Here is a 14,481-nt window from a genome sequence, read left to right as displayed (position 1 = left end):
CGGAGAGCGGCAACAGCCACCCGCCACCATTCACCATCTTGTCCCGGCTCCGGGGCCCTACGTCACACGGGGCGGGGCCTCCCTGGGTGGGAGGCGTGGCCATATGGAGCATAATCCAATCGGCGCTCGGGGGCGGGGACATCCCGGAAGGTCACAGAGCCGGGACGGGGCCGGAAGGCGGTGATTGGCTGCGCGTTGTGTGTGCGTAGGGCGTCGGGTCCCGCCCCCCTGCCACGTCCGTGCGGCGCCTGCGGCGGAGCCGGTGCAGGCGGGAGCGGGTGCCGCGGCCTCGTGTGCGGGTGAGTGCGGGCGGGCACCGGCGGCGGGCTGTGCGGGGAGCGGGGCTGCGGAGACTTCTCCTGAGGGGCCTGCTAGGAGAGCGAGGCTGCGAGGTGTCTTCCTGAGAGGGCTGTGAGGGAAGCGGGGCTGCGAGGAGTCTTCCTGAGCGGGCTGCGTGGGGAGCGGAGCGGAGCGGAGCTGTGGGGACCACGGCGAGGGATTGTGTGTGAGGTGCGGGGCTGGGGTGACCGCCCTCACGAGCGGCTGGGTGTGAGGTGATGAGGCTGAGTCTCTGGTGAGGGAGTGTGGGGGCGCTCCTCCGAGGAGCTGGGTGTGAGGTGAGGGGACCCTGCTGAGGGACTTTGTGTGGGGGCGAGGGACCTCGCTTCCGGGTTCCGTATGGGATCTCACCCCTGAGGGGCTGATTCGGCTGAGGGGAGCTGTCAGGGCTCTCTGAGGAGGCACACGTGAGGCTGTGTGGATCCCCACCGTCCCGAGAGGTGCTGGTTCAGGTGGGGACCCCGCCGCGGGGCAGCTTGTCGTCCTTCTGTCAGCTGGTCCCCCGGCACTGGGGAGCTGACAGAGGTCTGGCCGAGCACCCACTAGCTCCTAGGATGGGGCAGGGGTCTCACTTCATGGGCACCCTTGGCATACCTGGCCACCTTTCCCGAACAGTGCAGAGGAAGGTGGGATGGGTGAGTAGGGCTGAGTGTGTCCTGTGGGCACTGGCATGACCCTATCCTTGTCCTGACACGAGTAGGAAGCCTGGGACGCTCCAGGAGTGACTTCAGGTGTGCACCAGGGCCAGCTCCTGGGCTTGGGGAAAGCTCAGCAACCTTGGAGGGGAAACGGGCCACCCATCAAACCAGGCCAGAGCTCATCATCTTCCTCATACATTCACCCTTGATTTGTGTTTCCCCCCCCCAATTACTATTGAGCAACTCATATTCCTAATTCCAGGAAATGCATGAAACTTCTTCCTGCTCCAGCTGTGACGGATGTTGTCTGAGAAAGAACTCTCAGTTTGTCAATAGCTGCTTGAAGTGCAGCAACAACTTTATTTCCTCTGTGTGCTTTCCTACTGCTGTGTGTGCTTGGTGTTCTGTAACCCCGAGCTGATACTTATTAGGTTTAGTCTGCACAGAACACAAATTGAATGTTGTTATGGACACTCAGGAGTTCTAGGAGGGTTTTGTTGGGGGGTCAGGGTGATGGCAGGAGTGGAATAATTGAGATCTAGGCAAAGAGATGCCAAATGTGTTGCCGAAACCAGGGAGGCTTCAGTTTTGCTTAGCAGAGACATAACTAATGGGGTCCATAAACTGGTGTGGTTTGATGGCTAAAGCTCAGGATTGAGATTCAGGAGACCTGGATTCTCACCTCTGAGTCCCCTGTCTATGGGCATTTTATTTTTTTCCCCCCACTTCATTCTTCCTGCTCTTTCATTTTGAAAGTTCATGGGGGGTGAGAATTAGTGTTGCTGTCTAGTTGCTGTAACAGCTATGGTTTTTACTCTTCTGTGCAAGGTTGAGATGAGAGTGGGGATTCTTAAGGCCAGTAGATACCAGCAGGTGGCCCAAAAAAAACCAATTTTGTGATTATTTTGGGGTTTTCTAAGGAGCTTTTTTCAGTTGGGTATTCAGAACCACCTTCATTTTTGAGGCCTGAGTGCTGCAGTTATGCTGATGTGCTTCATAGCTGACATCCTCTGGGCTTTCTCTGGCAGCTTAATAAAGTTGTGGCTTGTCTTCTTTTGAAAAGCATTCATCCCAAAGGCATTTTTCTTTCTGACTTTTATTTGGCCTGTCCTACAGCATCAGACCACCCTAACTTTTATGGTCATAGAATAGAATAGAGTCATAGAATCAATAGGGTTGGAAGAGACCTCAAAGATCATCAAGTCCAACCTGTCACCCAAGACCTCATGACTACTAAAGCATGGCACCAAGTGCCCCATCCAGTCCCCTCTTGAACACCTCCAGGGATGGTGACTCCACCACCTCCCTGGGCAGCCCATTCCAATGGCTAACACCTCTCTCTGTGAAGAGCTTTCTCCTCACCTCGAGCCTAAACTTCCCCTGGCGCAGCTTGAGACTGTGTCCTCTTGGTGGAGCTAAGCAAATCTGAAGATGAATAAAGAGCTTAGCCTCAGGAGAAGTTCCCATGAAATGCTCTGTTCACACCAGAAACCCAACCAGGTATTCCCCAGGTGACAAACCAAGGATTAGTTTCCTGTTATCTAGCAAGTAGGGAAATGTATCTTGTTGCTTCTTCTTATCCCTGATTCCAGATAACACACAATTCCCAACTCTCTCTTTAATCATTAACAGGAGTCTGTCATCTTGGCTGTTCATTGCTCTCCCAGTTAATGAACAGTGAGGGGCTGTGCTTCACAGCTGTGAGGTGACATCAGGCTGTGTAAATACCCTGAGCTAACACAAGACAGGCAGTGCAGGCTGCTGGATCACCTGGGATTTCATCTGTGTGATGGGGTGGCTCTGGGCTGAGACGTGAAGCATTTCTGTGATGGGGCTGGTTGAAAAAAGCCTATACTATGCCTGCCACAGGTTTAAACAGAACACTGATGGGAATCATCTCCTCTGTACTCAGTAAACTCAGAGCAGAATGCTTCCCTTTTCAGAGGGCTGGAAGGATCAGTGTCTAATCTGGGTTTGTTTTGTCCAAGGAAAAACTTCCCAGATGAACACAAGTGCCACATGTGTTGACCTCAGATCACAGAATGGTTTGAGTTAGAAGGGACCCTAAAGATCATTTAGTTCCAACCCTGCTGCTATGGGCAGGGACAGCTCCTACTAGACCAGGTTGCTCATGACTCCATCCAATTTGGCTTGAGCACTTCAGGCTTGGAACCTCCACAGGTTCCAAGTGTCCAACCTGTTCGGTGCCTCACCACCCCCATGGGGAAGAATTTCTTCCTAATGTCTAATCTCAAATGATCTTCTTCCAGTTCAAAGCTATCAGCCTTTGTTCTGTCACTTCAAGCCTTTGTAAAAGGTCTCTCTGCAGCTCTCCTCTAGCTCCCTTTGAATACTGGAGGGCTGCTCTAAGGTCTTCCCAGAGCCTTCTCTTCTCCAGGCTGAACAAGCCCAACTCTCTCAGCCTGTCCTCACAGCAGAGGGCTTCCAGCTGTTCCATCATTGCTCTGGCCTCCTCTGGCCCCTCTCTAACAGGTCCCTGTCTCTTCTGTGCTGAGGACTCCAGAGCTGGTCGCAGCAGAGGGGCAGAATCCCCTCCTTCCGCAGGCTGCCCATGCTACTGAGGGATACAGCTGGAGTACGCTCCATGTTTTAACCCTCTGGTGAAGGTTGAGGACCTTCAATTGCAGATAAAGTTTCATTCCCTTTCCTTTACATCCCCGAGGAACATCACATGGTGTGATATAACCAGGGGGGACAGCACACTGAAGCAAAAGCAAACCAGAATGTCCCTTACCTGTGTGTTTCTGTTCCAGAACACCTGTTGCAGCCATGATGCCTGTTGCAACCGTGATGCCTGATGACACGCCGATGTTTGACCCAAACATTCTGCACGAGCTTGACTGGAGCCAGAACACCACCACGTTTTCTCCTGCTATTTCTCCTCTAGATCCAGGAGATGGCCTAGTTTTGAGACCACTTTGCACTGCTGACTTAAATCGAGGTAGAATCTTGTCTAATGGCCAGCACGAAGTAAAGCTGGGTGCTGAACGGGGTAAAACGCATTCCTGCAAGATCTCTGTGTATCTGAGGATTGCTCATTTTCACACGTTCACAGCCTGGGGGAGGTTGGAAGGGGCCTCTGGAAATCATCTAGTTCAACCCTCCAGCTAAAGCAAGACCATCCAGAGCAGGTTACCTCCCCTGGCACAGTTTGAGACCGTTTCCTCTTGTCTTACTCCTTGTGAGACAAGACCAATCCCCACCTCACTCCAGCTTCCTTTCAGGGAGTGCAGAGAGGAATGAGATCTGCCCTCAACCTCCTTTTCTCCAGGCTGAACAACCCCAGTTCCCTCAGCTGCTCCTCACCAGACCTGTTCCTAGACCTTTCACCAGATTTGCTATACTTCTCTGGACCCACTCCAGCATCTCAATGTCCTTCTTGGAGTGAGGGGCCCAAAACTACTCAGTATTCAAGGTGTGACCTCACCGGTGCTGAGCACAGAGATCCTGCTGGCCAGGGGGATGTTCTCTCCAAACAGCCATCTGTGCTCCTTGGAGCTAATTGTGCATCTTGTCCTTGACTGATATTTGTTTCTCCCCCTCTTCTTTAACAACAGGCTTTTTTAAGGTTCTGGGTCAGCTGACTGAAACTGGAGTTGCAAGCCCAGAGCAGTTCATCAGTAAGTAGATCATAATTTCTTGTCATTTCCATAGTGGCTGTTGGGAACAAGAGGATGCTGATGGCAAAGCTACTTGGGTGTGAGTCTCCTGACTGCCTGATGCCAGAGGGATTTATTAGCTCAGCTCCCCTGAGGCAGCCTCTGGGACTCAGTGTTGGATCCAGTTGAGGTATTCTGGAGGGCATCTTGGCTGAGACAGGCCTGAATTGTATTCCTGCTTCTGAGGCTGAGCTTTAGGTATCTGACAGAGGGGAAATGGCTCATGCTGGTTGAGTTTTTGCAGCACTTGTAGCAAGGCAGAGGCCTCTGACTATTGCTCCACAGTGTCCTGAGCTTCCTTCACTGGTTTGTCTGAGATTTAAGATGACTTGGAATTGGTGCCAGCTCTGTCATAGTGCCCATCTGCAGGGACTCTGGGAATGGAGGGTTCTCTTGGCAGCTGAGGGAAAGGATTTTGTTTAACTTCTGCTTTTTCTTTCTTCTGTCTGCTTGGTCTGTTTCTGGGGCTTCCAGCTTCTGGGATTTTCACAGAATTGCAGAATGCACTGGGTTGGAAAGGACCTCTAGAGGTCATCTAGTCCAACCCCACTCCAGTAAGCAGGGACAGCTGCACCTACATCAGGTTGCTCAGAGCCCCATCCAGTCTGACCGTGAATGTTTCCAGGGGTAGGGCCTCCACATTGTTCCAGTGTTCCACCACCCTCATAGTAAATCATTTCTTCCTAATGACCAATCTAAATCTACCCTTCTCTAGTTTAAAAGCACTTCCCATTGTCTTAGTGCTACAAGCCCTTGTAAAAAGTCCCTCCACAGCTTTCCTGTAGATCCCTTTCAGGTAGTGGAAGGCCATCAGAAGGTCTCCCTGTGGCCTTTTCTGCAGGCTGAACAACCCCAACTCTCTCAGCCTGCCTTTGTAGAAGAGGAGCTTCTTTTTCGCCCTAGAACAATGCTGAGCCCTGTGCAGTGACATGCATTCAGAACCTGTTCCGAGTGTTTGACTTGACATCAATTTCATCTGAGATTGCTGCTGATGCTCTGCTCTCTGTCTGCTCCCACAGAAACCTTTGAGCACATGAAGAGATCCGGAGATTACTACGTTACTGTCGTAGAAGACACCAACCTGGGCCAGATTGTTGCTACAGCAACCCTGGTGATAGAACACAAGTTCACTCACTCCTGTGCAAAGGTACATTCTCTCGCTGCAGGAAAAAGATCCTCTCCCCTGACATGTCAGTTTGATGTGGTACTGTGTGATGAGCTACCTTGTAAAGGCACTTGAAAAGTATCTCCCATCCTTGGCTGCTCAGCAAAAAGGAAGCTTTTGGCTTTTCTTGAGGAAAATGAGCAATCTGAGTCTGTCCTGTCCTGTCCTTCCAGACCTAGTCAGACGTGGTTCTGGTGAAGCAGATGGCTGAGGATCTTGCTGGTGTGCAGTCCCAGCTAGATGTGTGAAAACAGGGAGCTGGAGAGATACAAACCCCTTGGCAGGGAAGAGCTGGGGCAGGACTGCAGTTCCTGCGGACTGCTGGAAGGGGTGTTACCACTGTCAACACTGTGTGTTGACCACTGGAGGAGCTGGATCTAAAAGCCAAGGGTGAAAGGTAGAGCAGAACTCACCCAACAGTGCTGTGTTTGACTAACACCTCTTTGTGATTTCAGAGGGGAAGGATAGAAGACGTCGTTGTAAGCAGGGAGTGCAGAGGAAGGCAGCTTGGTAAACTGTGAGTATTTCATCCCCTCTGTCATTCAACATCTGGTTTCTGTCCCTTCACCTTATGCTATGAGCAAAGACAGCTCACAGAGCAGGATTTTCTCTGCAGGGTGGGTCCTCCCCATGCAGATGTGTGAAAGCAGTTTAGCCAGAAGCCAGCACTAACTGGCAGCATGAGTGCTGAGGTTCTTGTATCAGTCATGTGGAATGGGCTGGAAGGTGCTGGTACATCTACGTTGAGGGCAGTCCCCTGCTGTCAACACGAGCTGGGGGATGGAGGACTGGAAAGCAGCCCTGAGGAGAAGGACTTAGGGTGCTGATGGGTGAAAAGCTGGACATGAGCTGGCACTGTGTGGCTATAGCCAACCCCGTCTTGGGCTGCATCCAAAGCAATGTGGGCAGCAGGTGGAGGGAGGGGATTCTGCCCCTCTGCTCTGCTGAGACCCCACCTGCAGTGATTGGGCCAGCTTTGGAGTCCTCAGCACAGGAGGGACATGGACCTGTTGGAGCAGGGTCAGAAGAGGCCACAACAATGATGGGAGGGATGGAAGCCCTCTGCTGCGAGGCCAGGCTGAGAGAGTTGGAATTGTTCAGCCTGGAGAAGACAAGGTTCCAGGGAGACCTTTCTGTACTTAAAGGGGCTGATCAGAAAGGTGGGGACAGACAGTTGAGCAGGGCCTGTTGTGACAGGATAAGGAGTGATGGTTTAAACAAAGAGAGGGGAAATTCAGAGTGGAGAGGAAGAAGAAAGTTTTGATGCTCTGGGCCCAGGCTGCCCAGAGGTGGTAGATGCTCCATCCCTGGAACCATTGCAGGTCGGGTTGTCTGGGGCTCTGAACAACCTGCTGTAGTTGCAGATGTCCCTGCTGACTGCAGTGGGCTTGGACTAGATAATAAGCTTCCAACCCAAGCCAGCCTAAGATTCTCTGATGTTTTGTTCTTGGGACAGCAGCTTGCCCTGTGGTGCAGTAAAATGCACAGTGCCGTAAAGCGTTGGTGTTTAGCCACTGAAACGCGAACCGATCCCATCCTTCCTTTTAACTGCTGCTTTTCTCTCCTTCAGATTAACATCCACCCTGACACTGCTAAGTAAGAGACTGAACTGTTACAAAATCACCCTGGAATGTCTGCCCAAAAACGTGGACTTCTACAAGAAGTTTGGCTATTCGGTGTCCGAAGAGAATTACATGTTTCAGCGGTTCTTTAACTAAGGACTTGGAGTCCTTTTGGTACAGACTGTTGGTGGAGAAGTTCGTGTGACAAACGTTCTCTTCGTGGAAAAACTCTCTAGTTTATTGCTGCAGATTTCATTGATCCCTATAAATAACATCAAATGTCTAAACCCTGATTAAAAACCCCCCATAATCACTGATGTTTTAGAAGGGTCCTTCGGGTTAGGAAATCAGCGCTTAGAACTACTTTTTACTGCTCTTTAGTCTAAGTGGAGCTTAATTTGGTTCTAGTTTGGTTACAAAGGACTCTTAAAGGGATGGTTTTTAACCAAAGGTCTATATTTTTTATCTCAAATCTTTTCTCACCTTGTATTTTTCTAAAGGTTTGGACTTCTTTTTCTTGGTAGCCAAAGTCCAGCCCGTGGGATGGTTGTGCTGTCTGGGCTCCGTGGAAGGGTGACATAGCTTGGGCAGGGATGGTTCATGGGTAGAACCAGCTCTGGTTCTGCTCTGTCCATGAGATCCAGTGATTAAATTGGGTTGAAAGTGCTGGTGTTCTTCATGTACCTGAAGTTTTTATAGACACAACCTTCCACAGCCAAATCTGTCACTGTTTCTGAGGTAGGAGTGAATCCTTATGGGCTAACAGCTGATGTTCTGGCTCTTAAACTGGATGTGTCCTTCTCGCTGCAGGGCTCCCGCACTTTAGCTGATGACTTTGTTTTCAGGATAATTTTTTGTCTGACTAAAGAACATCCCAGTGGTTCCCATCCCTGGAACCATTCCAGGTCAAGTGGTTTGGGGCTCTGAGCAATCTGCTTTAGTTGAAGATGTTGACTTGTGGGTCAGACTAGATGAGCTTGAAAGGTCCCTTCCAGCCCAAACCAATCTTAAAGGACTTTTCCAACCTGAATGATTCTGTGATGCTTTGGTTTGCAACAGGGCAAATGTAACTTGAGAACTGGAATGTTGGATGGAGAAGACACCCAGTTTGCAGTGGAATTGTCTTCTAATCCATGGGAATGTGGTTGGGATGGGCAGCAAAGGATCCATCTTCACAGAGCACCAGCCAGCTCGCTCTACTGGATCTCCTGAGGGCCACACATTCCAAACCAGCGGAGAAATAGCCAAGCAGTGTTGCAAACCAGCAGAGAAATGTCCATCCTGAGGGCTCCCTCTTGCTGTGAGGCTGAATACACGATTTGAGCACTTTTGCCAGTGCTGGCAGGCAAATTAATGTACAAAGCCGGGGCTCCAACAGTGGTGTCTTGTGTGACAAATGCTCCATCCCTGAATAGGGCATTATCAAGAGGTGAAGGTCTGGATTGTGACCAGTCACGGCCTTACAAAAAGTTCTTTCATGGTGGTGTGGAGAGCTACTTCAAGCTGGGGTGGGGGTTCTGTGGAATGTTCCTGATGGTACTCCGCTCACTCTGGTGATGTTTGGTTTATTTATTGATTATTTTTTAAGGAGAAATAAAAATTATCTTTGTTTAAGCTGAATAAATGAAAGTTGTCAAACACAGCTGGTGTGGTTTCCATGTGCTGCATTGTGCCTAGCGGTGGGGATCGAGTCAGCATGGACCTGGTGTCTTTCAGCACCACCTGCTGCACGTACCTTTTGTTTCCTGTTCCCTGGCCTGGAAAATGATGTTTTGACTCATTGATTATAAGCATGCATGTTTTCATCTTTGCAAGGATAGGTTCTGAGAATCCAGTGTTCAAAGGGCACTCTTAGCTCATTCTGATGGTGGAGCTTTTGTCTGTAGGGACAAACTCCAGCCCAAGCGCTGCTCCTCCAAGCAGAGGTGTGCATCCCAGCACCTGGATTGCTCAGCCATGGACACAAGCCCTGAGCTGCTGGGAGCAGGATGTAGTCTGGCACTTGCAGGTCACAAAGGCAGGCAGCTTTCTAACCCCCTTGTGCCCCTGCCTTTTGGCTTTTGCACCACATTTCCTTAGGGGAAGAACATCCCTGAGGGAAGAGCTGAGCTGCCCTTGACAGAAGATCCAAGTGGCTCTTGAGCCCCAACTCTGAACTAATTGTATAAAATCAGCTGCTCATTTCTGATGTGCTCAAATAATTGAGGTGGATTTTCTTGCCTTTCACAGTGTTTAATTCTGAACTTCCCCTAATTCAAAGTGGTTTGTTTAAGTTCTGTGATATCTCCACCATCTAAACAGCTTCAGGCCCTAGTTAAGAGTTAATGAAAAGATCAGGAGTGAGGAGCAGGTGATTGTGTTCCCAGCTTAGCTCATTGTAAACCTAATGAATTGGGCTGAAAGCTTTGGCTTTTATGGCTGCATGACAATGCCTCTGCTGGGTGGAATCATCTCATCAGCATCTCCATAGCTAGGAGGAGCTCTTTGTCCTGTGCCAGAGGTGACATTCCCACCCTTGGCAGGCTACACCCAGATGGAAATGGCAGTTTCAGCAGCTCTAGGTTGACAGGAGAGGTGGTGTCATGCTGTGTCACACCTGAGCTGGCAGGAACTCCCAGGAGGAAGGCTGGGTTCTGAGTAAGGTCTTCTCCATGAGGAGAGGGTTGTGAGAGTGAGCTGCAGGGCAGGAACTGGACAGATGCTGCTGAGCTGATACTACCCAAGATAAATATTGCTGTGGGTTCAGGCCTGTCCCAGTCAGCTGGAAGAAACACCTAGGACACAAGTACCCATGTTTTAAACTGGCACAGCTCACAGGAACCAGGAAAATGCCACAAAGCCCAGCATTTAGCAGCAGCTGGTGGTATGAAAATACACCATGCATCTCCTGAAGTGAAGAAGCCCTCTTAATTTAGCTGCAGTACAGTTGCCTCAGCAGGAAAGAGCAAGACCCATGGGAGAACAGACCCAAGGATCCTGTTAGAATCATGGAATGGTTTGGGTTGGGAGGGACCTTTCAAGGTCATCTTTTCCAAGCCCACTGCAGTCAGCAGGAACATCTGCAACTACAACAGGTTGCTCAGGGATGCAGCACCTAACACATCTCTGGGCAAGCTGGGACAGGGTCTCATCACCCTGAGTGTCAAATAGTCCTTCCTTCTCTCTAGTCTGAAGTTTCCTCTTCCAGTTTAAACCCATCACAGGACAAAGGTCGTATCACAAAAGGCCCTACTCCAATGTCTGCCACTATCTTTCTTCTCATCCCCTTTAAGTACTGAAAGGCCACAAAAAGGTCTCCCAAAATCCCAGAAATCAACCATACATAACTGTCAACTTCTCCAGATGCTCAATGTTGCCTCCTCCTTGGGATTTCACTTTCAGAGTAACAGCTCTCCCCTGATGAGCAGCAGATCTCCAGCTCCTTCACTCTGCTTCCCCTAAGCTGGAAAATGGAACATCATCAGCTCCTTAACATACAGCTGTAGATCCTCTAAAGATCTGGGTCCTGCAACTTCAGGTCTGGGCCTGAAGAAGGGAGAAAATTCAACCTGTGCTGCTCCTCCAAGGCCAATTATCACCTTTGGTTTAAGTCCAGAAAGTGAACAGTAATTGAAATACCTGCTGGCAGTGAGCTAAGTGAGACAGATGTCGAGAAGTTTTATATAAAAGGCTTAATAATGGATAAATGAGGAAAACTAAGCTCAGAATCCCTTAGGATCCAAGAGGCTGTTATCTGCAAGCAGCAGGCAGACAGACCAGAATGACTGTAGGAGGCATCAGCAGGGGGTAATGGCATGAAAAACTTAAGATTGGTGGAAAATCATTAGTCATGAAGCTTGTTAGTTTGTGAAACACTCTCCCCAGGGAAGCACCAGGACCCTGGTGAGATAACAGAACCAGACTAGACATGAACAAGCCTCTCTTGCAGGGGATAGTTAGATGAATCAAGAGTGTTCTTCCATCTGTTTCATCTATTCCCCCTTCCCAAGGGAGCTGAAACAAAGCCATTTAGTGCACTTTTTTCCTCTGGTTCCCACCCTTGTTTCAGCAGCAGCTTGTAGCTGTGAGCATTTGGTGAACATTGCAAGAGAGACAAACATCCACAGACCCCACTGCAGCCCTGTGGTAGCTTCGTGGGTAAGCTGTGAGACATCCCAGACTGTATTTCCCAAGAACTCCAGAAGCATTCTTCTAAAGAGAGTCAGCTAATAGAGCCTGCAACCATGAAACCAGCACAGCACGCTGAGCTAGTCAGCTGAACCTCGATGAGCTGGAGTTCTGAAGGAGGGAACAGTCACACATCTTTTCCTTGAACTGAAAGTCTTCCAACTAAAGCACTGATGATCTGGATGAGGGAATCGAGGCACACTCAGTCAGTGTGCAGATGACACTAAGCTGGGAGGGAGCATCGATCTGCTTGAGGGTAGGGAGGCTCTACAGAGGGACCTGGACAGGTTCCTCTGATGGATCAAGGCCAGTGGGTTGAGGATCAACAGAGCCATATGCAGTTGGGTCACCCCCAAGAACACTCCAGGTAGAGTGGCTGGAAACTGCCCAGTGGAAAAGGACCTGGGGGTGTTCACTGACATTGGGCTGAACATGAGCCAGCAGCACGCCCAGGTGCCCAAGAAGGCCACCAGCATCCTGGCCTGGATTAGCAAGAGGGTGGCCAGCAGGACCAGGGTGGTGATTGTCTCCCTGAAGTCAGCACTGGTGAGGCCACACCTCAAAATACTGGGTTTAGTTTTGGTTGGGCATGACAAAAACTTTCTTCCCCAAAGGACTGTCAAGGCCTAGAATAGGCTCCCCAGAAAGGTGGCTGAATCACCATCCTTGGAGGTGTTTAAGAGATGTGCTGAGGGACATGGGTTAGCAGCAGACTTCATAGAGTTAGATAATGGTTGGACTCAACAACGTAAAAGGTATTTTCCAACTGAACTAATTCCATGATCCTGTGTATCTCAAAAGAAAAGAATTTTCACTGCTCCAGCACTGATGTAGGCAGCAGAAGAGTGACAGCAGCAAAGTGCTGCTGAACTCTTGTTAAGCTCCACTGAAGCTGTGATCTCTGCCTTCATACAGCACTCTGGGACCTTCACAGTCTATGACTGAAAGGATTGTGAGGCTATATAGCCTTACCCAGGTTTCCTGACTTAAGGCCAAGAGCTCATAGCTGAGAGACTTCCCCTCAGCAAACTGTGAGAGGCTTCAGAGGATATAGGGCAGAGGATCAGCAACTAAGCAAAGACTGGATCAATGCCTAAGCAAAGATCAGCAAGTCACAGGCGTGGTCAACTTGCCTTGAATACACAGAGTGAGGCAGAAACTCCTACAAGGTAAACAAGCTTCTGGATCATCCTCCAACAAAAGGCAGCATCAAAAGAGATTCTCAGAACATAAATGGCTGCACTGTTTAGATCTGTGCCTGTAAAAATCAAAATATTTGCCCTCAGAGGGTCCCTCTCAGCACAGGTTGCCCATTTTGAGGATGACAGAAGCCAGCGGCCACTCACACAGCCTCCTGCTCTGCTCTGGTGAGACACCACTTGCAGTGCTGCATCCAGCTCTGGGGGCCCCAACAAAATAAGGACATGGAACTGTTAGAGCAGGTCTAGAGGAGGGCCATGAAGATGATCAGAGGGCTGGAGCATCTCTCCTATGAAGATAGTCAGAGAGTTGGAGCTGTTCAGCCTGGAGAAGAGAAGGCTCCATGGAGACCTTAGAGCAGCCTTCCAGTACCTGAAGAGGGCTGCAGGAGAGCTGAAGGACTTTTTACAAAAGCATGGAGTGACAATACAAGGGTTGATGGCTTCAAACTGGAAGAAGCTCAACTGAGATTAGACATTAGGAGGAAATTCTTCCCCACAAGCATGGTGAAGTGCTAGAAACTGTGGAGGCTCTAAGCCTGGAAGTGTTCAAAGCCAGGTTGAATGGGGCTTTGAGCAATCTAGTGTCCCACGGCAGGGGGTTGGAACTAGATGAGCTTTAAGTTCTTTTCCAACACAACCCATTCTGAGATTCTATGAGATCAAAGTACAGGACAGAGCTGGACTCTGATCTCTTGAGCCCACCTGTCTGTCCCCTGTTAAAACACTCCTAACTACAAGCACAGATTTCCCAAAGACAAGCTCTTCTCACAGCTTTATCATTCACTCACTCACCTGCAAGCTCTAGAGGAGCTATCATTTCACTCTGATGCAGCAGGCTGAGCTGGCAAACAAACCTGAGATGAAGAGCTGAGGCTGTACTTGCACAACCACTGGTTATCACTGAGGCTGCTGAGAAGGAACAAGAATTAAACCTGCACAAACTGCCTGGAGAATTCCCAGCTAGAAAACTTTAGTGTGATCTTAATTGACTCTAATGTTTTAGAAGAGCTGAGGTGGATCATTTAGGTCTCTACAATGGGTGTAAGATGGAACAAAGGAAGTTTCACCTCAGCAAGAGAGAAACTTCTTTACTGTGAGGATGACAGAGCCCCGGAGTAGGATGCCCAGAGAGGCTGTGGAGTCTCCTTCTCTAGAGAGATTTTGAACCCACCTGGATGCATTCCTGTGTGGCATGCCCTAGATGAGCCTGCTTTGGCAAGGAGCTGAGACTGGATGATTTCTAGAGGTCCATTCTAACCCCTAACATTCTATGATTCTACACTTAAGCTGGCACTTAAGGCCTCAGTTTTCAAACACCAACCCAATTTTCACCTGAGATGATGCAAACCATTGTCTTAAGGGCAACAACTCCTTCAATACCAGTTTGCAGCTGCACTAGGCTAGCAGACAGATGTGCCATACTGGTCTCCTCAACTGCAATCAGCCTCTGACCAATTTAACAAGCAGCTTTTTAATGCTGATTCAGCTTTGATGTATGTAAAACTGGTAGCTGCTCTATTAGTTCAGCACATAACTATTTAATTAAGTAATTAATCAGGACTCTTAGGTTTTAACTTGTATAAAACAAAGTGAGGTTTTTAGATCAGTATTTTGTCTTAAAGGGGTCTCAGAAGGTCTACAGCACAGGCATTGTGAAGAGCAGCTAAGAGAACTGGGGTTGTTTAGCCCGGAGTAAAGGAGGCTGAGAGGAGACCTTTTTGTTCTCTC

At 49.4% G+C, this 14,481-nt stretch overlaps 1 protein-coding gene across 1 annotated transcript; it reads left to right on the top strand.

Moving 5' to 3' along the window:
* Positions 1–207: 207 nt before the first annotated feature.
* Positions 208–9,013, top strand: GNPNAT1 (glucosamine-phosphate N-acetyltransferase 1). The gene is made up of 6 exons (XM_054161659.1): positions 208–299; positions 3,752–3,939; positions 4,556–4,618; positions 5,677–5,804; positions 6,278–6,339; positions 7,393–9,013. Exons 2-6 carry the CDS (start codon positions 3,768–3,770, stop codon positions 7,538–7,540), a joined length of 573 nt encoding a protein of 190 aa, XP_054017634.1. The 5' UTR covers positions 208–299; positions 3,752–3,767; the 3' UTR covers positions 7,541–9,013.
* The last annotated feature ends 5,468 nt before the right edge of the window (positions 9,014–14,481 follow it).

Source organism: Dryobates pubescens, chromosome 5, assembly GCF_014839835.1.
Source record: "Dryobates pubescens isolate bDryPub1 chromosome 5, bDryPub1.pri, whole genome shotgun sequence".
Lineage (NCBI taxonomy): Eukaryota > Metazoa > Chordata > Aves > Piciformes > Picidae > Dryobates > Dryobates pubescens.
The sequence above is the reverse complement of the archived record's forward strand: the minus strand, read 5'-3'. Positions and strand labels throughout refer to the sequence as shown.